The sequence below is a fragment of the Bos javanicus genome, chromosome 16 (assembly GCF_032452875.1).
Source record: "Bos javanicus breed banteng chromosome 16, ARS-OSU_banteng_1.0, whole genome shotgun sequence".
Taxonomy (NCBI): Eukaryota; Metazoa; Chordata; class Mammalia; order Artiodactyla; family Bovidae; genus Bos; species Bos javanicus.
In genome coordinates, this window is record NC_083883.1 from 33,486,847 (window position 1) to 33,512,752 (window position 25,906).

The 25,906-nt window shown below is 38.9% G+C and overlaps 2 protein-coding genes across 3 annotated transcripts in view; one reads left to right on the top strand and one right to left on the bottom strand.

The window, feature by feature from the left end:
* The window catches only part of ADSS2 (adenylosuccinate synthase 2), a 32,575-nt gene extending 18,048 nt beyond the window's left edge, over positions 1 to 14,527 (top strand). The window contains exons 5-13 of the mRNA XM_061382476.1: positions 59 to 125; positions 399 to 506; positions 1,529 to 1,610; positions 4,305 to 4,431; positions 5,606 to 5,760; positions 6,919 to 7,043; positions 8,277 to 8,374; positions 11,903 to 12,052; positions 13,389 to 14,527. Of these exons, the coding sequence (XP_061238460.1) occupies positions 59 to 125; positions 399 to 506; positions 1,529 to 1,610; positions 4,305 to 4,431; positions 5,606 to 5,760; positions 6,919 to 7,043; positions 8,277 to 8,374; positions 11,903 to 12,052; positions 13,389 to 13,441 (965 nt within the window). The 3' untranslated portion in view covers positions 13,442 to 14,527. The remainder of the gene's footprint in view (positions 1 to 58; positions 126 to 398; positions 507 to 1,528; positions 1,611 to 4,304; positions 4,432 to 5,605; positions 5,761 to 6,918; positions 7,044 to 8,276; positions 8,375 to 11,902; positions 12,053 to 13,388) is intronic.
* A 2,515-nt stretch (positions 14,528 to 17,042) lies between these two features.
* Positions 17,043 to 25,906, bottom strand: part of SPMIP3 (sperm microtubule inner protein 3) — a 36,115-nt gene continuing 27,251 nt past the window's right edge. For both annotated transcript variants that reach the window (XM_061382477.1, XM_061382478.1), the window contains one exon: positions 17,043 to 17,194. In XM_061382477.1, the coding sequence (XP_061238461.1) occupies positions 17,103 to 17,194 (92 nt within the window). In that variant the 3' untranslated portion in view covers positions 17,043 to 17,102. The remainder of the gene's footprint in view (positions 17,195 to 25,906) is intronic.

Consider the following 25,906-nt stretch of genomic DNA (forward strand, 5'->3'; position numbering starts at 1 on the left):
TTGCTTTCCTACATTACTTTTGAGTCAATAACAGCTGATTTTGTTTTTTCTCCCTCAGTATTTGATTTTCATCAAGCAGCTGATGGTATCCAGGAACAACAGAGACAAGAACAAGCAGGAAAAAAGTATGTTCTGTTTTTTGTGGGTTTTTGTGGGTGGGTGTGTATGTGCAGTTTTAAGCATATCTGGTCTTTTTTTGTTTCAATTCTGGGCCAGAAGTTTAAGAAAAATAGCTATTAGACTATCCTGTTTAGATTTCAGAGAAAATCATTAAGATCATGAAAATAAAATAGCATAAACAGAAAACACTCATAGTAACTTAATTCTTTGTGGTCAGCTGACATTAAGAACTGGATCTTTCTCTTCTAACTCAGAGCTTGTTTTGATCTATTTTTAAGTTTGGGTACCACAAAAAAGGGCATTGGCCCAGTTTATTCTTCCAAAGCTGCTCGGAGTGGACTCAGGATGTGCGATCTTGTTTCTGACTTTGGTGGCTTCTCTGAGAGGTAACTATCTTGTATTTTGAAATGGAAAGAACAAATGGATTTTTAGACTTTTTAAAACTCAATATGCAAATTGATAAAAATCTGTATTCTACTTGATTTGTGGTGGTTGGCTTTTTTGTTTCTTTTGAAATACTATTTTTTATTACATTTGAATTGATCCTTAATTTGAGATTAACTTCATGAAAATAACATGATGTTGATATCATATGAGTACCCCCAGAAAGACAAAGCCAAAATTATATTTAAGGATTGGAATTTAGAATGCTTTACTGAGAAATAGACATGTTTCCGGGAGTCTGTGGCAGTGCTGTGGTGGAGTCTGCATATCCTAGGGTCTTGGTCCTCAGATTTTCAAGTTCAAAGACACTGCTGTGTCCTTTCACCTAGAAATAATTAGGTTATCAAGTACTTGTGAACTAACATGTATCAGGCTCAGCTTGAAAAATAGGAATGCCCCCTTGACATTTAATCACTGTAGAAGAATCTCCGTGGGAAACCTAATAATCATCAGTAAACTATATGGTGACTCAGTAATGAGTTAGTTGGTTGCATCTAATAACAGCATTGAAGATCACTCGCTGTATCCATTTTCAGTCAGCAGTTTGTCTGTCTGCATTGTTAGGGCACCTCCAGTGAGAATATTGGAGACAAGTTGCTAATGTCTGCCGCTGACTCTCCTAAAAGCATCATTTTAGACCATTCCCTTTTATCTTTCACAGAGTATAATATAATTAATTCAGATTTAAGTCTTGTGGTTACAGATTTGAGTCATTCCCTGCTCCTCCTGCCCCTCACACACATCACCTTAATTATATTGTTGATATTCCTATCAGTAAAAAATATTTTGAATGTATCATTTATTCATATGACTGACCTTAATTAGATTCTGTTTCTCAGAGTATAACTTCACTTTGGGGATTGTTATTAAGACCACTTAACTCCAGAAATCATTTGAATAGAATGAAATTATTCAGAATATTTTAAAACAGAGCTAAGGTCTTGATTTATCTGTTTTTTCTCAGGTTCAAAGTTCTGGCTAACCAGTACAAATCTATATACCCTACTTTGGAAATAGACATTGAAGGTGAATTACAAAAACTCAAGGTAATGCTTTCTGACATTTATAATGTCCTTTTTAAAACTTGTTTGCCAAAATAGCATCTAGATCTTTCATTCATTCAGTCTTTGTATTAGGAACTGAAAATACGAGATTGAAGAACATGTGGTTAGTAAGTGCCGCACAGATATGTGTAAAGTATTATAGGTAAGAACTGGTAAAGTGAATTTGTATTTTTAAGTCTAAAAGCATATAGGCCTAAAAGGACGTGGCATGTTTGAGTAATTTTACATGATGTGCCTTTAACAAAACATCCACTGGGGACCAGGGAGCAAGAATAAAGTACTTGAAAAGGAGCTTGACAGGCTACAGTGAATGAGATCACAAAAAGTTAGACAAGTAGCAACCAAATCATAAGTCTTGTGTTGATGTTATATGCAGTAATAGGAAGGTTAGCTACTCAATAATTTTGAGCAGAAAAAAAGGACTAACTTTGTATTATATAAAAATCACTCATAAGCATTTGGAGGGTAGATCAACTAAGGGACAAGTGAGAGATAACTTTTAAAGCTAACCAGCACAGGTAGGACTGATACCCCAAAGGGTCAATTAAAGGGACAGCTCTAAAGCACTGTACTCTTTAGAGACATAGAAGGTGATTGACCAAAGATTAGGACCACAGTTGGTGCCTAAGTTAGTCAGTAATCAAGTTGCCTATCCTCTCTACCCTTCCTTTCCTCCAAAATCTTTGGAGTTTCAAGCTGCTTCCGTTGTGTCTGACCATTACTCTTTGTTTCCTGTGAATAAGTATGACATCAGTTCCAGAACTGAATAGGAATTTACATACCTTATATATCATTTTAGAGTTGTAGCAGACCTTAGGTCACCTACTCACTGAATTTCTTTTGAAAAAGTGACCTTCAAGGGACATTGTGAATGTTAGGTATTTGGATTTCAGTATATTGATTGTTGCTCAGAGTAGACTGCCACTTTGTTTTCGTTCTGTCATGCAACAAATATTTTAAATTTATTAGTAGCAACTTGAAAATATTTACATGCTAATATACGGGTGTATCTTTTCAATTCTATTTTATATTCCATATGAATGTAAAGTATATGAATAATAATGACCAGAATTAAGTAAGAAGATTCTTAATAGGTGTTGAACAGTATTCCCCCCTTATCCTTGATTTTGCTTTTTGTGGTTTCAGTTTCCTGTGGTCAAGTGCGAAACAACTCTTAAGTTTTAAATTTGAGACCTTCTGAGTAGTGTGATGAAACCTCTTGCTGTCCTGCTCCATCCTGCCCAAGACATCAATCATCCCTTTGTCCAGTGCATCCTGCCCGTTAGTCGCTGACTAGCCATTTCACTTGCCAGATTGACTGTCCTGGTATCACAGTGCTTATATTCAAGTGACCCTTTTAACTTACTAATGGCCCCAAGGTACAAGAGCAGTAATGCTGGCAATTTGGATATACCAAAGAGAAACCATACAGTGAAAATTCTTGACTTAATAAGGAAAGAAAAAAATATGCTGTGGTTGCTAAGGTCTACAGTAAGAATAAGTCTTCTATCCAAGGAAAAAGAAATTTATGCTAGTTTTGCTGTTGGAAAAGTATAACTGTGTTACATAATTTTTACTATAGTATATTGTCATAAGTGTTCTATTTAATTATCGGTTATTGTTGATCTCTTGCTGTGCCTCATTTATAACAAATATTATCAAAGGTGTCTATGGATAGTAGAAAACACAGTGTATGTAGAGTTTGGTATTGTCTGTGGTTTCAGGCATCCCCTGGGGGTCTTGGAACATATTCCCCTAGGATATGTGGGGGGACTGCTGTATGTTGAACCAGGACTTTAAGGAACATGATGAATGGTACAGTCACTTCAGACATTAAAAATAAAGGACTAAAACAGAAAGAAGCATGAGACTGGCGACTAGAGCCAGAGGGGTATTATATGTCCATCAATAGGTATAACATACTTAGTGAGTTCATGAGTGGATCTTGGAATTTCCTTACTGGTCTGGCTAAACACTTAAACATGGTTGAAACTAAATTTTATTGCAGTTATACTATAGGCCTTGGGAGAACTCTTGTTTATATTTTTAATTGAATCTCTAGAAGTAAGCAGTATTATTAATACTTTAAACATGTTTTGAGAAAGTTTTATCATGTTTATGTAAGTTAGTATTTGATATTACTAGTAATACTGCTAAGGTATTTTACTGTAATGGAATACAGTGGGAAAAGAATATTAGTAATCAATTATTGATGCTTGCTTGGCAGTGACACTGGTGGTCCTCACAACATTTTGAGAAAGACTTTGATGCACTTATGGTTATATGGACTCTTAAGTGCTGCTTTTTTAATACCTACAAAATATAAAAGCACAGTATTCAGTTCTTTTTGTTTTCCTAAAAGCTGTTATATGAAGTATGAGTACTGGGCTGTTCAGAAGATTGTTATCATTATTTGCAGTGAGGTTGAAGTAGAACCTTTGAATTTCATTGTATCTCTACTTTTCTTAAAATAGTGTCTCTTTTCTGGTTCTGGGGAATCAGCATGAGAGACCAAAGCCAATCCAAATGTTGCAATAGGGTGAGCATTGTCACCAATCCCCTTCTCCTTTACAGTTGTCAGTTTTCATTGTCAAAAGTTGGGTGATTTTTACTCAGATAGTTTACATTGTATATTTATTAGTATACATCGAGCTTGGTTTTTGTCTTTGTATATAGGGTTATATGGAAAGGATTAAGCCAATGGTGAGAGATGGAGTTTATTTCCTGTATGAAGCTCTCCATGGACCACCAAAGAAAATCTTGGTAGAAGGTGCAAATGCAGCACTACTAGATATTGATTTTGGTAAGTGAAATACAATTTACGGGGAGCATAACTGAGTCCTAAATTGCTTAAGATATGCATAATTAATGTTAGCATTAAAGTATTTTAGAATAAGGCTTTTTGCTTGTATATTCAGGAATGATGAAAGTTTGTCATCTTATCCTAACTCTTTTTTTAAAAAGGGAATATTTTGTGTTTTGCAGTTATTAGAAAAATGAAATCACTCTTTGGGTCAATGGGATTTTTGTTGTTGTTTGGTTTATAGCAATTCCAGACTATTTCCTTGGAACTGAAAGATGATTAGGTGAATTCTGTGAAAGAACCTATAATTCAACCTTTTAAAAACTGTCAAGAGCTAATAATATACATTGTTACTAAGCATGCACATCCTAAGATCTATGGAAGTCTGTTTAATTAACTCCCTGGATGTGAGATTCTGAATTTAAAAATTTGATACTTATCTTCAAACTACTGCCTTTGTTGACCTTCAAGCTAAACATGATCTCTCAGTATAAGACTGTTCTCAGCTGTTACTAACATTTCATTGACTTTTGATTCCAAGTAAGCCAATTAAAGTGTACTTGTGTACAGTAGATACATATTCTTGATACCATAATATGCCTATCCAATCTGGAAGAAAGCAGTGTCTAATTAGCGTAGGAGAGAGTTCAAGTATGAATAGGATCTTGGGGTCAGGGTTGGGGGGGATAGGAAGTACACCTTTGTTTACTCTTGTCATTTCTGGGGTTTATTCCCTGAAGAGAGATCAAAAGGTCATAAACTGTGGAATACCACAGAATTCTTGGTGTACTCTTGTCACTCTAGGCTGCTGGGGTATCCGTATCAAGGGAGTAAAATAAAATTTACTCCTGTTTTAAATTAACAGGAAAGTATAAAATATAAATCTACATAGTAGGATAACAGCAGAGTTTTGGCATTAAATTAGGTGAGTACCTACTGGACAGAACCGAGTAATTGCATGTACTCAAGGGGCGTCTGTAGTACAGCACTGCAGCTATAGCTTAACCACCTATGTTTTTATCTCTGCAGACAGAAAGAATCAGGAATAAAACATCGAGGCTTTGAAAGGGTGGTTCCATAAGTCTGTCAGATACCTAGAATATACTCAAATGCAGAATTTGAAAAAATAATGTCTATCATTTGTGTATATTTTACTGTTTGTTTCTGTTTTTAGGAACTTATCCTTTTGTGACCTCTTCGAACTGTACAGTTGGAGGTGTGTGTACTGGCTTGGGTATGCCCCCTCAAAACGTTGGAGAAGTGTATGGAGTTGTGAAAGCTTATACAACTAGAGTTGGTATTGGTGCCTTTCCTACAGAACAAGACAATGTAAGCCTGTTTCTCAGTAAATCTGATTCAAAAGTTTGAAAATGAAAAATCATGCTTTTTTCTTAAAGAATTATTGTCTTTTATGCATTTCACTTAATTTGCAAGATTAATCAGCACAACTCTAAAAGAAAATTACATATACCTTTATTGTTAGTGGCAACAGATTGGCAACAAAAGGGGGAAATTAGTGGGCACTTAAAGGTAACTGTAATTGCAGGCAAGTGAAGGTGGGTTATGAAGGGGATTAAGATAGTAGAGGAGGGAGAATTTAAAAATAACAGGTATCTTTCACCAAGAGCTTATTAGGAGTAAAGGTTGAGGAAAGTGATCTCCAGACGTTGTCTAATCATAGCCCACTGTTTACTTGGTGGTGACCTCAGGCCAGCCCCTGTGTAATCGCTGTAAACTTAAAAGCTCTTTGTATCCTCACAGCAACTCTGGGAGCTGGGTGCTGTTACCATCCCCATTCTACATATGGGGAAACTGAGGCCTGGAGAACTGAAGTAACTACCCCAGGCCACACAGATAAACAAGGCTGAAATTCAAACCTGACAAAGCAGTATTTAAGTTGTAATTCCGTCAGAGTATGTGTGATAATGAAATGATGGCTTTAATCAGAAAGGTGTAAATTAAGGAATAGATAGATGATAGATGGAAAAATTAGGTTGTAGGGAGTGGCTGTAGCTTAGAACTTTGAGCGTTGTTTTCAGCCTTAATTTTCTTCGAAGGACATTGTGGTAGCAACTACTAGATGGGAATTTGCCTTATGGTTTTCAGGAAAACCATCAAACTATAGTTCTTAGAACAAATTGGCCAAACTTATCTATTTTAGTAAATATTTATTAGCAGCTTAGTTTTTAATATGCAATATTTATATATGTTAATCTAAATTTTTAGAAGTTATCTGTATAATGTAAAAAAATGTTGGTCTTAAAATAGTGTTTAAAAAATAAAGTCAAAAGTGGATGTATTTCAAATAATGCCTCCTTCACATAAAATCTATCTCTGTGAAATTATACCTTCCAACTTATTTTTTCTGAAAGATGTTTATCTCTAAGAAACTTTATGCCTTGTTATATCATCTGTAACATGTTATATCATCTACTAGATTTAGACTATTGGTATTCTAATCCTAAAGTTTTATTTTCTGTTCTTTAGGAAATTGGAGAATTATTACAAACAAGGGGTAGAGAGTTCGGTGTAACGACAGGAAGGAAAAGAAGATGTGGCTGGTTGGACCTTGTTTTGCTCAAATATGCTCATATGATTAATGGATTTACTGCGTGAGTATTCTTAGAAACCCTTACTTCATAAATGACAGTTCTTGACTACAGGTTAAATTTTGTGGAGTGCGAACTTGAGGTAGTGCACTAATACAAAAATTTCACTCTTTAGACTCCAAATGAAATTGCAGTTCAGAAGTGGACCAGAATACAGGGGAGGGGTGCGTAAGGAGAGAGACCCTAGTTTTTCTCCCTAGATATCCAAGGTTGGGAGAGAAAATCTTGATACTCTTACATGCATATAAGTTTAGAGGGAGGTAAGCCAGGCAGGTAGAAAGGTGAGTAGGTAGATAGATGGAGCAACATGGAGCATGCATATCAGAAGGGAGGCAATGGAACTGATTGAGTGGGTAGGCTTGATTGACATCTGACTTCTGGATTCAAATACCAGATCCATACATTATGCTATGTGACTTTGGGTAAGTCAATCTTTCTGTGCCTTTTTCATCATCTTTAAAATCTAAATAATAGTACTACCTACATCCAAGGGGTATTTTGAAATCTAGATGAGAGTATATAGCATGCTCCCTGGCACACTAAAAATGCTCAGCAAAAGTTGCTATTAATATTGCATACACATAATAAATGTAAAAATGTATTCATGTTTATATTATTTAGGCTAAACTTTTAGCAAATATTAGAATAAAGGATAAAAAAATAATCTGTGGACAAGAATCTCAGACCTAGTGTTTCATCTAATTTCTATAGATTTTCCTAGAAAACTGTTTTCCAGTCAGTTTATTGGGAGGTTTTGATGTGTTATGAAGAGATCCTCACTCTCCTTTGACAGTTTCTGACCAGAGGGTAGTGTTAAAGGAGAGTGAAGAAATGAGGATTGATTGCATCCGTGTATGTATCGTGCATGTACCTTGTCATTCACGTGGAATAGTCAGTCTTGCTGTGTCAGCCACAGAATGCGTGCTTTACTCCAGGCAGCCCTCTCTGGATATGTATTAGCTGATCCTGAGAAACTAAGCCAGAGGACGTGGACTATATCAATCAGTGAAAATCTGTTACAGTTATTAGAAAAGTGACTCACTAGTAGATCAGTTAAGTCATTGTTTTTAATAGAGGAAAATATATCCATAAATTGCCCTGTAGTGTTTTATGTGTGGTATGCTTTAAAATATAATTCTAACCAGTTTTCAGAATTGCTTTGGAACTTTTAGCTTTGTATGAATTTGCTTTACTCCTTCATCAAGTTGTTGACATCTCCCTTTCTTCCAAAATTAGGTTGGCACTTACCAAATTGGATATTTTGGACATGTTTACGGAAATCAAAGTTGGAGTTGCATACAAATTAGATGGTGAAATTATACCTCATTTTCCAGGTACTCTTTTATTAGGTGTATGTATCAGAGCAATTCATAAAACTCTTTTGTATAATTTATGACTTACAGCCACAGACTTGAAATGCGCTCTGTGAACAGTGCAAGTATACGCACTAACGTTTGTTTCATAGTTGCTGTGGATTTGGGTGCTATGTCGTGACAAGCTTGTGTTCACACTTGAATAGAAAAGAAGAGACATGGTAGCACTGGGCCCAGTTATGCTGCTCCTGAATCTTATCTTCCCTACTTTGAAAGTAACCTTTCTGTAGGCATTCCTTGAGAAAATGTGAGATAGGAGAAAAGAGCCCTGCTTGTCAGGGTAAGCAGGCTTTTAATGCATTAACCCACTGTGTCCTTCAAGCTACAGGAATGATTTTTTTCTGACTTATGTGTCTAAAGTAGATGGATGTAAGGAGATTTCCTACTAGAGCCAGTGGGTTTCTTCAGGCATATCTTTAGTTATATGAGTACTTCAGTTACTCAGCAAGTTCCAAAAATGTTTCCATTTTCCAGAAATAGAAACTGTTAAATTGTTTAGTCATCCTGGAAGACTAAGAATATGTCAAATGAAGGAATAGACTAGCTTAATGGAACTTGGTAGACTGGTAGGTTGGAATTGAGAACTGTGAGTTCTTAGAAGCATGTTTAAAGTCATTATTTGTTAGCTGACATCTGGCCATCTCCTGTTTGGCTTCTTCTGACTATTCTTTTCCTTGATTGTGGATCACTGTGTCTGTGTCTCATGACTTTTGGTTGAATATTGGACATTGTGCATAATATGTTGTAGAGACTTGGATTCCGTTATCTTACTCTGAAGAGTATTGGTTCTTGTTTTAGGGGACAGTTGAATTACTGGCTTGTCATCCTGAACCTTGTATAGCTTGGTTTTTTATACTTTGTTCATATAGTATATGGAGATTGTAAGGTGTTTCCCAAGTCTTTCTAACCTAGTGTGAGACAGTCTCCAAATTATCTCTGTGGGTCTTGGCAGAACTTAGTTTTAGGCTTTATTGAGGGGTGGATGTGGGAGGGGGTGGGGCGCGGGCAGGGTGAGGGAGAGTCTATAGGAGATTTCAAGTTAAAGTTTGGTTTTTACTTTCAGTGAACAACCTTTCTGTTGTCTCAGCTGGATGCCAGGAGAGTTAAGGTATAAAGAGATCTTTCCAATCTGGCAGTGCTGGAGCTTCAGTGTACCCTGTCCCTTCCCTTTCACCAGCACTGCTTGGCCTCTAGAATCTTTGTCTCACTCAGCTGTGTGACAGCTGCTATCCGGTGAGCCACCTATGGGACCATGAATGTATGGTTGAGCTTTAGTCATGGTACCTTCACACCCATTTCTGGGGGAGGAATACCCTCTCTGTATAGCTCTCTCCTCTCTGATGCTTGCCCTTGATGGTTCTAGCTGCTTCAGCTTTCCTGAAGTCTGGTATCTGTGTTCTCAGGTCAGTAGGACCACCATTCCCTACTGACTCCAGTGTCCTGACTTTCCTTGATCAAGAAATTGTCCCTGGCAGAGAGTTAAGTAGTTTCAGGAATTGCTTGAGTTTTCTTCCTCTCAGAGACCACAGTTTGTGCTACCTGTTGACCACTGCCTGGAAAGAGTTGTCATGTATTTGGTTCAGTTTTACAGTTATTTATGCTAGAAAAGTTCATTTAGAACCATGTACTCCATCATGGCTAAAAGGAGAAGCCCCACTGAGTCTCTTGATTTCTTCTTCTATGGTCTGTCACAAGCAGTGCGACATAGTGTGGTTCATCACTTTCTCTAGATGTCCATGAACATTCCTAACATGATACATTCTCATTGTATCATGGATCATAGGAGAGAACTCTCGTATCCATATATTCTCTTACTAAACTTTTTATTCCACCACTTGTAGAATCCTTTCATCCTGTACCTTTAGGATCCAGTTTTGTACATACTCCTTTCGCTCCTACTAGTAAATATTGGCTCAGTTACACAGATCCTTCAGAATATATTTCCCCTCCTCCTTTAGCAGGCCCTGTGACTCCTTGGCCAACTTATGTTTGCATGTCAGGAGAGGAGGCCCTGAGAGGCTTCTACATCATCCTCAAGCCAGGGGAAGCCTCAGCCATTCTGCAGGCCATCAGTGAATCTATAGAAGGATTCAGCCAGATGTCTCAAAAGTCTCAGGGTCCCACTTTTTTCTCAAACAGGATCTGGCCTTGTCGTAGCAGATTCGCTGGATTTGAGAGTTCAGCTTTCTCTGGAGCTCTGCCATCTGTATGATTGAGTCCTAAGCCTGATCCTCAGCTCTTCCTGCTGTCCGCTGTAGGAGATGAGGTTCTCTCTAGGTGTTTCCATTAACCTTTGTCTTTGTCCAGTCCATGAATGGCATCCATCCAGAGCTCTTCAATTCCACGTTTCCCTTGTGCTCATTTCTCACAATGAAATGAGAACGTCAGCTATTGCCAGTGCTTTACTTCCCACCACGGCGTCCCAGTTCACCTTCTGTGGATAGTTGCACGACTAGAACATGCCCAAGGCTGCACTCTCTCTACCACTCGCAGTCGTCCTTGTTGCCAGCCCGCTGGCCAGTGACCAGGCTTCCAGACCCCATTCTAGAGCCACTCCTGGCGCCAATTGTCTTACTCTTGGTTCCCTGGGAAACAGTCTACGTTACAGAGATGTATGTGTAGGTAGTTTGTTGGCAAGCGCTCTGAGCAACAATGTCTGTAAGGGAGGGGGAGAGAAGTAGCAGGATTAAGCAGAAGTTGAACTGCTAAGAAGTTCCATGAAAAACCCTCAGTTGGTCACATGGGGAACTCTGGGACTAGAATAGTCCTCCAGAGTAGTCCCAAGTTAAGGTAAGTAGGCAGGTCCTTCATATCCCCGTTTTGATTAGTCGTTGGTATGGGCTGCTCCAGGGGATTCTGAAGAGAATTCTGAACTGTGCATTCTCAGCAGGCAGTACTCCCATAGCTGGGGAATTAGCGTGTGAATCCTGAAGAGGGAAGTCTGGACAGTGTACCATAGCATCCACCATACAACCTCCAGTCAAAGACACTGTTCTTGTTTTAGTTTTCGGCTTCTATTAGGGAATACGGAGAAACTGGTTAGGTGAGATAATGAAGAAATTTTCCGGCTAAGTCTTTGTATACAGTCACAAAAACAATAGAGGATTTCCCAGGTGAGAGCACGTATGCAAACCTTCTTTCTGTGACACTGCTGCCGTTATACGGATCCATAGCCCCCAGTCCGTAGTATGGAAATCTAAAAAGCTCTGAAGACGGAAAGTTGTAAGTTTGGCACCAAAACTGATTTGACAGCAAAACCTGACTTAAAGTACCCACTTAAAGTAAATAATCCTATTACTGCAAAAATATGTTTGATTATGAAATACTAGATAGTGTACTTTTCTACCTCCCTAAATTCTGAAAAATTATAAATTTCAAAACATTATTTGTCTCCAATGTAAGAGATTGTGAACCTATGATGTATTAAAAACTCATTTGACAATAGGCAGTGTACACCATGGGCAAATATATTTATTCTTTAACTTTCAGCAAACCAAGAAGTCTTAAATAAAGTTGAAGTTCAGTATAAGACTCTCCCAGGATGGAACACAGACATATCAAATGCAAGGACTTTTAAGGAACTACCTATTAATGCACAAAACTATGTTCGATTTATTGAAGATGAACTTCAAATTCCAGGTAAATATACTTTATGAACAACTATTTTTTCTATTTTGATTTCAACTACCTTTGAAATAGGATAAAAAACAGATTATTTCTCAGTAGAGTGCTTATGATTTGCACAGATGCCCAGGAAAAGATAAAATATCTTTCTGTAATCTTTCACATGCCTCAAGATAATATATTACCTCTCACCCTTTTTGACCCTGTTTTTAATTCTCTGTTAGTCTTTTTTTTTCTTTTTGCCCTATGACATTCATTCTTATTTCTTTCTCCCTCTTAATAATAAATCATTATGTCTTTACCACCATCAAAACTGGTTTGTGATTTCTTTTCCACTTGAGGTTGTTACCCTTGAGAGTTGGTAAAGTTTCTTGACTAGAGTTTAGGAAATAGTAGATGCAGAAGATAGGAAATCCAACTTGAAAAAAATGAACGAATAAAGAATAAAAGTTCTTTATTTAAAAAAAATAAGTAAGCTGGCCAAGGAGTTAGACATAACCAAATTATGGCTATGAACTAGCTATGTGAAATCTGTCTTTTAAAACATTGCTGTTTTCCCCTTTGGTACTGGTTCAGACAAAAGGTGGAGTGGAAAATAGCCTCTGTATAAAATCTGTGATGCACTTAACCTGATTTTATATTGTTGATTATATTTGTGGTTCATTTCCAAACATGAATCTTGTTTTCCATATTTGTTTTGTTTTGTTTTGTTTTCCATATTGCTAGCTGTGTCTCCCAGCTTGATATTAAATCTTGTAAGCATGTTTGCTCACTGTACTTTGTCAGTGTCTTCTGAAATAAAAAGCAGTGAGTTTAACAATGACATCTGTAAAATGCCATAAAGGTTTGCCCATGTAGTGCCGATGAGGACAGATTCCCCTAGACTGGTATAATAGCCAGATTCTCAGGCTGTGCAAATAAACAGTATTCTCTTCCAGATACTTCTACTTTTTGTGGGATATGGACATTGCAGTGTCACTTCAGTGTCCTCTTACTGTCATCCATTTATTAAAGATGCTTATTTTTTCTAGTTAATTAGGAATTTGATTAAAGGTTCTTTAGGTCTCTGCTGGTTTGGGCCAGTATTTTACTAATCACTAGGAACTGAACAGTTGTAAATATTGTACAATTAAAACAGGAGAATTTTAAGGCATACTACCCTGTCCTGGATGTTGACCGCACATTCTGTTTAGAAATTGGCATAATCTGCTAATAGAGGAAAAAGATAGCAAAAGACATGGGGGGAAAGTTAAATGAGAAACACTGAGAAAAGCGGGGGATCTGTTAATCCCAAAGATTGAACATTATACGTGGATTAATACTATTCTTATACTTTTTTTCTCCCTCCCAGTTAAATGGATTGGTGTAGGTAAATCCAGAGAATCTATGATTCAGCTCTTTTAAGGATTACCAGTGATGCAGGAAACACTCCTGGAGAGGCGGGGAAAGGACTTTCTTAAATATTTCGTTTATGATCTGCAAATTCCAAGAATAAAGACATTGAAGTGAGTTTGAAGCCCTACAGTTGTTTCCAGTCTTTGAGATGGATGACTGGTGTGGAGATACACTTTGGCGTTTTCCAGTGTCAGCTTCCTTAGCTGGCATAATTGCCGAATCATTTGTTGCTCCTGCTGCTCATGGTGCCACGTTTTCTTTGAATATTTAGTAATAATAAAATCAATGTTGTTTGAAATCGAAAATAGAATTACTTTCAGTGTAGTTTTTCTTCATTATTGTTATTGTGTTCATAGGTTTTACCTCTGTTGAATGGTCAGAACAATTAATGCAGTTTTGCACAAATATTTTCACATTCTGATCATTGATTTCTGTTGCTGGAACCTTTGTTGTTCGAAAGAAAATGAGAAGAGAGGAGTCCTGTAAATTTTTGTAATGCTTTAAATTGTTTAAATTGTGAACTGTTTATTTTCTGCTGAGACCATTGCAAATTTGAGCTTTGGTGGTGGGAGTGGATTATATTCATGAGTCCTCTAATTTGTACAGAACACGAAACTTATTTCTCTTGTGTAAATTATTTAACATTGAACATTTAGCTAACTGTTCAAAGAAAAGAAAAAAGTGTTCCCTAAAATAACAATTGTAATGTTAAAAAACTTAGTCATTAAAAGATCTGTTGTGATATTTGGTGGATATTTTTCTTTTATTTCAGACATTAATTCTGAAATGTATAGCTTTCTTACCATTATTTCTAAAGTCAAATGGGTTGATATTTGAACATCGTGCCTGCCAGTATGCCTACAGAGTCATCTATAAGTGTCCAAACGAAACCAACTTGTTGGTCATAATTTTGATCATGCCTTTATTTCTTCTTTCTTGAAAAAAAAAAAGGTGTTATTTTGACTATTTGGCTTAACGTACTGCGTTGTAGATTATCCTTCAATGAACTATTTTAAATGTTTAAATTAGGTGCCACTTAAATTTATTTTATTATGCCATCAATAGCTGATTAAAAAGAACCAACTATTTCTAGTATGTCTTGTGTATTGTGTTTTTGTTCTAATAAGAGAATTAATAGTAATACTACTAGTGCATGTAAGACAGAGTTCTACCTTTACAGTCTGTGGGGTAAAGTGAGGAAAACTCAACAACAGAATCTTTGAAAGGATCTAAGTGTCTTTTATCTTTACTAAGTGTATTTAGATAGTTTTTAGAGTCCATTATCTTGGCTATAAGCTTCGCATTATTAAAACGTGTCTTTAGTAATGGTCCAGAAGCAAATAAAGTGAGCTGTTTGCGGACTTCCCTGGGGGTCCAGCGATTCTGCGTGTCTGCGGCAGTGGGTGCGGGTTCAGTCCCTGGGCAGGGAACTAAGATGCCACAGGCTGTGCAGTGCAGCCAAAAAGTTTAAAAAAAAAATGAGCTGTTACTAATTAAGTTGGTTGAGAGAATATGTTCTTCAGATACAGTTAAGTCTTAAAAATCATAGGCAACTGTATTAAAATAGTCTTTGTTGATCAAGTAAATATGCTAGGTATTAGGTATGTGATAAGTAAGTACACAGTCTTCCTAAAGTTTATTGTAGTGGGGAGAGCATGCTAAACAGACATATGCTAGGATGGAAAAGTCCCAGAGTGCTATGCAGGAGAACCTAATCTAGATTTGGAAAAGGTCAGAGAAGGCCTTTAGTGGAAATAGCATTTAAACGGACCAAAAAGTTAAGTGGCTGGAGTACAAAGTAGTCAATATGCAAAGACCCAGAGGCTCGAAATAATTTGGAAAGTTTGAGCAACTGAACAAAATAGCAAGGGACTGGTGAGGCTGCTGAGGCTGGCAAGAAAAACCAGAGGAAGGTAAAGCCAAACAACCAAACCATGTTTTACATGAGGACTGTAGGCTAATATGTATATATTTCAGGAGGCATAATGACTGCATGGAACAACCGCTGAAACAAAACTCTGAATTGTAAAACTTAGTAGAAGGGAAATAAATGACAGAACAAGATATTTTAGTGTGGAGAGGACCTGCCTAGTATATATGTTTATGTATATTAATACAGTTAAATGGGGATGCCTTCCCTTCACAAATGAGTATATGAATGTAATGCCATTCCAACCAGAATCACCATGGTGTTCCTTGTAACTGGACAAAAATTATTGAAGCTTAGGTGAAAAAAATGAATATGTAAGAGTGTAAGATATTTTTGAAAAAGGAATGTGTTGAGAGAGGAGGTTTTTACTCACCAGATATTAAAGCAGTATAAAGCTACTAACCTCAAAGTATGTGATACTGTCATGGGAAAGAACAGATATGTAAGGGAAGTGGACTAGACATTCCAGAAATAGATGCAACATGTGTGGGAACGTAATGTAAGCACTCCATTTCACTGGGAAAAGAATACATTAAAAATAATGATAGCAAAACGACCTCAACATAGAATAGAAATTTATAATAGAATAAAAGTTAAGTTATAAAGTTTTAAGTAATAAAAGTAATATCAGAAAATATATACTCTTTAGAGCCTTCTAAAGAAAAACAGGAAACTTGGAAACCCTAAAGAAAAAAATTTGACCAAATTAAAATTTTATAAACACTATAAACAAAATTTTTAAAAAACAACTGAGAAAAGTAAAAGTTTAGAAAAAGTCAACATATATCCCTAAAACAAAAAACTGCAACAAATAGACCACTGACAACCAGTAGAATGATAAGCAAAGCTTTCATTTGGGAGGCTTCTTGTCTAAGTTCTGTGAAATATTTCTTTGAAAAATACCTCTAATGTTTATCGCTTTGTGTCTTATTAGTTAGATGATGGACCTGATTTATTACTTCACAACTTAAGACTAAGGCAATGGAACTGTATGTATATTAATACATGTGTGTGTATATATACATATATATGTGTGTATATATAACTGTTCTTGGGGGTAGTTTATTAACTGATAGACTTCACTTTGGGGTGATGAGTAGGGGACCAACTACTATGCTTGGGGAGTCCCTAGGGAACAGAATGTTAAAGATTCTTTTCTTTGGGAGCATTTCTTTAGAGAACCTCTATCATTTTGCCTAGGGAGCTGATCCCTAGTTGTCAGGCTTCTTGTCAGTATAGGGATATTAATTCTTCTTTGTGGAGACTTTCAGTTAATCCTCTCACTGTAGCTCTCTGCCATACCGGGTTCTGCATCCAGAGCACCTTCAGGGTCTGTGATGCCAGGAATCTTCCTTCTTGGCTACATCTTTAGGTTCTTCTCTCTTTTTTTCCTAACAGTGATACAGTTATTGAACAGATGCAGTTATCTCTTTAGCTGGTCCCACATGTAACCACTGGACTAAATGTGAGATGGTTTGGTGACATTAGCATCAAGACTGGTAGTGGGGCCTTAAGAACAGGTGACAAACTCTTTTAAGGCTGATCTTGATTCCCTGCCCTAGGCTGGCCAACTGATTGGAAGAGAATTTGCAACATGTAAATATTTTTAGGATTGTGGCCATCAGGATACACACTGAAAAGTAATTCTGTTAACCATTATTTTAGCCTAAAGGAGCCACTTAAGAATGCCAAATGTTTTGTTCAAAATGCCATGGTTACTTTAGTTTAAAAGCCTTTCTTTCAAAGCCACCTCCCTTCACAGCAGTAGTGCTCTGGCAGTGAATTGAGTGGTCTAGGATTCGATGAAACTGTGGCTAATTTCCGGTCCCAATCTGGAAAATAAAACAAATTAATGATTTATTTTAAGACACTTAGTTTTAACACACTGTCTTTTCAGCAACAATTGTGTGCAATAACAGTGATTTATAAGATTTAAAACAAAGGAATATATTTAAAAGATGTGGGGGCAAAAGTGTTTAATCAAAAGGTTGTTTTTGTGGTTCAATCTCTGATTGAGGCATGTTATTAGATTATTCCAAAATGTAAATAAAACAAAATAAATTCTTAAATTTGTATTCTTACATTCTAATTCTAGATACCCGCTTTGCCCTTTAAGCCCTAATAGGTCTCTTTGTGTCATGTTTGTATCAAAATGTAGTTGTTACCATCCCTAAATTCAGACCCATTGGAGTGCCCTCATGTTTTATATTCCTTGTCTACAATCACCAGCAGTTCTGCTTATCTAAAGGTATGGGTTCAAGGAGTTGGGTTGGACACTGCAATCATTGCATCTACACCCAATGGACCAAAGACTAGAACGTTTCAGTGATAGTGTAACAAAACTTTATCAGGTACCATGCTGTTCCCTGTGTTAGGTGTTGTACTTAGGGTTAACCCTAAAATTCACAGATCCTCAGAGGCCCACTGATAGTTTCACCGCCTCAAAGAGATCAATGAATTTTCCTGAGTTTACAGAGCTTGTGAGAGAGGAGGAGCCCACATTTGACCCAAGATTGTCAGGCCCCAAAGTCCCTAATCTTTTCATTGTTCTCTCCACCTTCCATAGCACTTCAACAGCATTTAAAGAAATAAACATTTCTTAATATTAAGAATGAATAACATTTCATTTACTCAGGAAATATAGCTGGAAATGCCATCTCTGGAAGATTTTAAAAATCAGATTTAACTAAATGTGATGCTGTCCGTAGTTGGTAACCATATGACTTCTCAAAGCTTACTATTGTATTAAATATTAACTCTGACCTTCTTAAGGATTACATTGTATTCCAGGGAAATATATTAATGATGTTTAGAAGTGTTAGGAATCCTACTTGATAGCCTTAGTGATCTTTGTTATGAGAATTATAATGGAGCTGACTTAGGTACTTTTAACCAGGTAAATTCGACAGTAAATGTTTTAAGAACAGAGCAACATTTTGGGGGGGATTTCTCCTGCTATTCCACTTAGTGCGTATATATGCCTTCTGACAGTGGGTGCTACCAAGTCTGAAATATACTATACAAATTTGGGGGTGGGGAATACTATGGAAAGAACTGAAATGATTTTTTAGATTTCTATATCATTTGACAAAGTCAAATTATTGTTCATGTGGATTTGTGTGTGATGACTGCTTTGAAATGCATTGCTGAAAAATGAAGTGAAAAATTAGTTGAGAACCACAGAGAAAATTTAATGAACTTGCTGAAGAATCCCATGTATTCCAAATGATTTAATGATTTAGTATTATTTAATATTATCACTTTGGGCAATTAAGAAATTTTAAAGGATAACCTTGATTATATATGATTATTACTTTATGCTCTAGTTTTAGAAATTAATCCCAGTGAGATAGGTTTTTTTTAAAAAACAAACATTTATTGTGGCACATGTTTGACTTTGATCATTAGTAATAGCTAACAGTTTTGGAGGTTTCTTAATGTTATGTACAAGCACGATGCTAAATTACTTACATGGGTATCTCAATTCTATTAGGTAGATATTATTTTTATCCTTTTTGCATGCGAGAAAACTGAAGGTCAGAATCTTAAGTGTCACACTGCTACTAAAAGAATATATTGTATTTCGGAAGAATGAGGTTTTTTAATTATTTGGCACCAAGGTGCATAAAACAAGGGCAACTTTCATCTGAGGGGCCATCTCACCCTCCCAGGCTATAAATTCCCTGAGAACAGAATCTTCTCTTCTACTGTGTCTTGCACATAGTCAGTACTTAATAAATATTTCCCAAATAAATGGACCCCTATGTCCTAAGAAAGAACTTTTACTGAGGAGGAATTTCTTAATCAATAACCATAATCTGTCATGGTCTGTATGTAATCTGTTCTTCAATTGTTCCCAAATAAGAGGTAAGAACCAAACATGAAATGCAAATTGCTAATCTAGACATGAACTTGGCCCTTAAAGTCTGATGACAAAGACTAGCCAAATGGATAAGATTTAAAAACAGTCTTACACCTTGATAAACACTGTAATAGTACTTTCTCTTATTCTGTGGAAGGCCTTCCCCCAAATACTCCTTCAAGGAGTCAGTTTCTTGAATTAAACAAAAGCTCGATTCAGTCAGTGCTCAGCTTCGTAATAATTATCTGTTAGGTCTCTTGCAAACCAGCCCTTTGCCTGCCTGATGGTTGTTTATAAAATAATTGCCACCTAAGTATCTCTAAAATCCAAGTAAGGTGGTTCAGTTCAGTTCAGTCGCTCAATCATGTTCCAACTCCTTGCTACTCCATGGACTACAGCACACCAGGCCTCCCTGTCCATCACCAACTCCCAGAGTTGACCCAAACTCATGTTCATTGAGTCGGTGATGCCATCCAACCATCTCATCCTCTGTCATCCCCTTTTCTTCCTGCCTTCAATCTTTCCCAACATCAGGGTCTTTTCAAATGAGTCAGCTCTTCGCATCAGGTGGCCAAAGTATTGGAGTTACAGCTTCAATATCAGTCCTTCCAATGAACACCCAGGACTGATCTCCTTTAGGGTGGACTGGTTGGATCTCCTTGCAGTCCAAGGGACTCTCAAGAGTCTTCTCCAACACCACAGTTCAAAAGCATCGATTCTTTGGCACTCACCTTTCTTTGTAGCCCAACTCTCACATCTCTAGATGACCACTGGAAAAACCATAGCCTTGGCTAGATGGACCTTTGTTGGCAAAGTAATGTCTCTGCTTTTTAATATGCTCTCTAGGCGGGTCATAACTTTCCTTCCAAGGAGTAAGTGTCTTTTAATTTCATGGCTGCAGTCACCATCTGCAGTGATTTTAGAGCCCAAAAAAATAAAGTCTGACTGTTTCCACTGTTTCCCCATCTATTTGCCATGAAGTGATGGGACCAGATGCCATGATCTTCGTTTTCTGAATGTTGAGCTTTAAGCCAACTTTTTCACTCTCCTCTTTCACTTTCATCAAGAGGCTCTTTAGTTCTTCTTTGCTTTCTGCCATTAAGGGTGGTGTCATCTGCGTATCTGAGGTTATTGATATTTCTCCCAGCAATCTTGATTCCAGCTTGTGCTTCATCTACCCCAACATTTCTCATGATGTACTCTGCATATAAGTTAAATAAGCACAGTGCAAATATATAGACTTGACGTACTCCTTTCCCTATTTGGAACCAGTCTGTTGTTTTATGTACAGTTCTAACTGTTGCTTTCCTGACCTGCATACAGATTTCTCAAGGAGCAGGTCAGGTGGTCTGGTATTCCCATCTCTTTCAGAATTTTCCTCAGTTTATTGTGATCCACACAGTCAAAGGCTTTGGCATAGTCAATAAAGCAGAAGTAGATGTTTTTCTGGAACTTGCTTGCTTTTTTGATGATCCAGTGGATGTTGGCAATTTGATCTCTGGTTCCTCTGCCTTTAAGGTAGTGCTAGTGATAAAGAACCCACCTGCCAATGCAGGTGATATGGGTTCAATCCTTGGGTTGGGAAGATTCTCTGAAGGAGGGCATGGCAACCTACTCCAGTATTCTTGCTGAAGAATCCTGTGGACAGAAAAGCCTGGCAGGCTACGGTCCACGGCGTCACATAGAGTTGGATATGACTGAAGCGACTTAGCATACAGGGATGCATGCATTCTGTGCTGCTAGTAGACAGACTGGGCACCTGGTACCCTTTACTTCAGTGCTATAATGCTTACACCTGGAAAAACTTCTCCAGTAACAAAATATTAGTACAAAGAAATGAAAAGGGACTAAAAATAACTGCATGCAGGCAGTTGGGGGAAACAAAAAGAGCAAAAATCCCAACTGCCCCTTTTGAGGAGCTGGAAGCAAAAAGAGTGTCTCAGGAGCTTTGGCTCTGCACATGCCCCCTGCACACACCACCACCAAAGAGGTGGGCAAAACACCTAAGCCCGATCCCTGAGCACACCTCTACTCACATCCCATATAAGGAACCAGCTCTACCATCTACCAAACAAGGGAACCTGTTACTTGTTCTTGCTCCCTCCTGCAGCTAGCACAGGAGCCCCAATACAAACCTTGCCTGAATTTCTTGTCTGGCCTCTAGTCAATTTCTATTGCTTGGGGAAGGCCTAGCACCCTGGTCGGTTTCACTGCCTCCCATCATCAGCTGCCTGAAGCACTGGTTCCCGACTCGGCTGTACAAAGGAATCATCTGGGGAGTTTCACAAATTACTGATGCCTGGGACCTTCTTCCTCCCACCAGGAGATTCTGACTTAATTGGTATTGGGTATATCCTCGGCATCTGGATTTTTAAAAGTGATGTAGCTGAAGTTGGAAACCTTCAGCCTAACCCCTGCAATCATCTCCTGACCCTTCTTACTCCAACTTGGCTCCAGTCTACTCCCCATCCTGTCCCTTTTTCTTCTCCATAGTTGGAGTAATCTTTTCAAACTGCAATTGTAACTGTGTCACCTCCACCTCCTTAAAACCTGGGGGCTTCCCAGGTGGCCCTAGTGGTAAGAATCTGCCTGCCACTGCAGGAGACATAAGAGACGCAGGTTTGATTCCTGGGTCAGGAAAATCCCCTGGAGAAGGAAATGGCAACCCATTCCAGTATTCTTTCTAAAGAATCCCATGGACAGGGGAGCCTGGTGGGCTACAGTCCACAGGTTGCAAAGAGTTTGACACAACTGAAGTGACTGCATGAACCCCTTAAAACTTTTCAAAACTTTCCCAGTAATGTCAAGCTAGAGGCCCCAAACCCGAAAATGGCTCATAAAGCCCTCCTTGTTCTTCTTTTTTTAAGTATTTATTTATTTGGCTTCGTTGGGTCTTAGTTGCAGCAAGTGAGATACTCAATCTTCCTAGTGTCATGTGGGATTTTCAGTGGAGGCGTGCAAACTCTTACTGGCATCGTGTGGGATTTAGTTCCTTGACCAGGGACTGAACCCAGGCCCCCTGCATGGGAGTGCAGTTACAGTCACTGAACCACCAAGGAGGTCCCCAAGCCCTCCCTGACCTTGTCATCTCTTTGACCACACCATTCTTGACCTCTGGGCTCCAACACATTTATTTTTTAGTTCTTCAACCATGCCATGCTCTTACCACAGTGCCTTTGCACACACTGTGCCTAGTGAAGCTCTTCTCCCATTCCTTGCCTAGTTAACTTTTAGCTCATCTTTCAGCTGTCAACTCATCGTTTTTCTGACCTGTTATATGCTCTCATAACACCACATAAACTCTGCTTCATAAGACTTATGGCCAGTGAGATTTTATGCTTATTTCTATGCTGGTTCCCCCATTGAAGCTCCTTGAATGAAGAAACTTTGGGTCTATTTCTGCTTCACATGGTGTTGCTAAAACCTTCCACACTGGCCTATAATTATACTCTCAAATTAGTTACTGAAGGAATATGTATGAACGAATGAAAATATGCTTGACATCAGATCTATCACAAGTTCAACTGATGTCAGCTCCAGAATATCTCCAGGACCCATTTATTCCTTTTTGTCTTACCTGCTGGTCCAAGCCACCATCATCTCTGGTCTAAACTACTAAACAGTTTCCTCACTGGTCTGCAGACCCTCCCTCTTTTTCCTCTCCAGTGTTCTAACAGCAGGCAGACTGATCTTCTTAAATCCCAAATAATATGCTACCCCTCTGTTCAAAATTATTCCAAGTCTTTCCATTGTTCTCAGAATAGAATCCAAGCATCTTACCACTCTCACCCTCACTGACTATCCACCGAACTACACTGGCCTCGTTTCTGTTCCTCAAACATGCAAGCCCTTTCCAACTTTCAGGCTTTAGCACTTACTGCTGTTTATATGATTCATTGTTATTTTCCAGGGCTCAGCTAAAATTATATACAGATATTCCCTGACTGCAGTATTAAAAGTAATCTCCCTTGGCTACATTCATCACTGTTTACTTCCCTAACAGCACTGCTGCTGCTGCTAAGTCACTTCAGTCGTGTCCGACTCTGTGTGACCCCATAGATGGCAGCCCACCAGGCTCCCCTGTCCCTGGGATTCTTCAGGCAAGAACACTGGAGTGGGTTGCCATTTCCTTCTCCAATGCATAAAAGTGAAAAGTGAAAGTGAAGTCGCTCAGTCGTGTCTGACCCTCAGCGACCCCATGGACTGCAGCCTGCGAGGCTCCTCCGTCCATGGGATTTTCCAGGCAAGAGTACTGGAGTGGGGAGCCATTGCCTTCTCTGCCTAACAGCACTACTACAGTCTAAAGTTCTTTTTAAAAGCTACTTGGTTATGCTCCGTATGGGCTTTCCAGGTGGTGCCAGTGGTAAAACAAACAAAAATGCCGCCTGCCGATGCAGGAGACTTAAGAGACAATGGGTTCAATCCCTAGGTGGGAAAGATCCCCTGGAGGAGGGCACGGCAACCCACTCCAGTATTCTTGCCTGGAGAATCCCATGAACAGAGGAGCCTGGCCAGCTACGGTCCATTGGGTAGCAAAGAGTCAGACATGACTGAAGTGACTTAGCTCATGCTCCATATCCCCCATTAGAATGTCAGCTCCATGAAAGCAGATGTCTTGTTTATCCTGATCACTGTATTCCCAGTAGACAGATAGTTTGTACTGGGTGTTCAACCAGTAACTGAATCATCTTACGGCTGCCAGCTTCCAAGATGGATCCCAATGATTCTTGCCCTCTGGTGGTATCCATGCCCTTGGGTCTGACTCCCCTCCCACACTGCTTCAGGGCTGACTGTAATATGACCTTCAAGTTTAAGTCATAAAAGACATTGCAGTTCCCACCTTCATCTCAGATTACTCATTCCAGGGGAAGATAACTGTCACACCATCAGGATGCTCAGCATGGAAAGACATCAAAACACCAATCCCCAACCAGCCTGTGACAACCATGTGAGCCGTCATACTTGACAACTGTATGAGTGAACCACCTTGAGGGTGGATCCTCCAGCCCCCGTTGAGCCTTCACACCATGAAGCTTTCACTGTCATAGACTGCTACCTTGAGAGAGACTCTGAGCAAGAACTGCCCACCTGAGTTCTCAAACCCTAACCCACTGAAATGATGAGAGGTAGTTATAAAAATCATCATTATTGATGTTTTAGGTCACTGGGTTTTGGAATGATTTGTTATTCCACAATAGAAAACTAACATACACACCCCATGAGTGATAAACGGAGCCCTGAATATTTCAACGTAAATTATCTCTTGAATCGGTCAGGCTTCAAACCTCATTAAGCAGGGAATGATCCTAGGCCACACTTTCAAGTACCATATTTTCCATATTTCTATCAGAGGCTTTAACAATCTTGCAGTACAAGTGGGACACTGTGCAATTAGCTTTAATTGCTCTCCTGTGAATTCTTTATTTGGTACTGTCTTTTCTCTCTCCTGAGGCTCTGCCACATGAGTCTTCTTCCCATTTCTCATGAAACTTGCTCAGTTCAATTTAAGAGCCAGTTTTGGGAGTGTGACACCTCTGTATATGACCCAGACTGATGACTTAGCAGTTGCTTGCTTGAACAGGTTTTTAAGTCTCTGAGCCTCTGTTTCCTCTTCTGCTAAACGGAGTTGGTAAAAATACCTACTTTGTGGGGACAATACGACTCATTGCAACGGTAAGCGTGACACGCATATGAGTAAGTCACTTAGCGCACTTTGGGCACATGACAAATATTTTAAATTTTAGCAATTATCCCAAAATGCGGACTCTGATCTCTATTTTATAGACAGAAAGGTTCAGAAAAGTCGAGTGTCCTGCCCGACACCACACAGCTAGAATGTGCCAGGCCTGTAGCACTCTAAGGCCTGAATTCTGCTCACTGCCTCGCACTGCTCCATCCATGGTTCTGCCACCGCCTCCCAGCTGCTCTTCTCACCTGCTGGCTGTGTCTTCTCCTGCCTGAGTTAAGCAGTCCGACAGACTGATGCTAAGCTAATCATCAGACAGAGGATGCTAAGCTAACGTCCTCTGAAGCTGACTGGGTTGCCCTCTTGACTCTGATCCTATAACGGCTCTGATTATGCAGATTCAACTTTGCAGGCTCCTGTAGCTCCTCTTCAGTTCCAGGCACTCTTGCCCACTCTGCCAATCTGCATTTGGCTTCCCACTTCTGTTCTACCTTGCTCAATCAGGCCTCAATCCCCTACCCCACCCCCCCCACCGCAAACCTCCCCCTTCTTCTCATCCACTGCCTCTGGTATGTCCCCCTGTTTCTCTTGCTACCTGCAAGTCTTATCCATCGAGATCAAGCTTAGGTCCCCACGGGCGCATTCTGCTCCAGGCCCCAGTGTTCTCATCTTTCAGCTGCTGCTCCTCTACTTGGCACTTTTTCCTAGGGAGCTCAGCAGTAAAGAATCTGTCTGCCAACGCAGGAGACTCAGGTTTGATCCCTGGGTCAGGAAGATCCCCTGGAGAAGGAAATAGCAACCCACACCAGTCTTTTTGCTGGGAAAATCCCATGGACAGAGAGGCCGGTGGGCTACAGTCCATGGGGTTGCAAAGAGTCAGATATGACTTAGCGACTCAACAGTAGCAGCAGCAACCTCTGATAGGTTCATCATTGCCTCATCTTCCCAGTTAGACTGTGAGCTTCCTGAGGCTGAGATCATAGTATGGACTTCCTT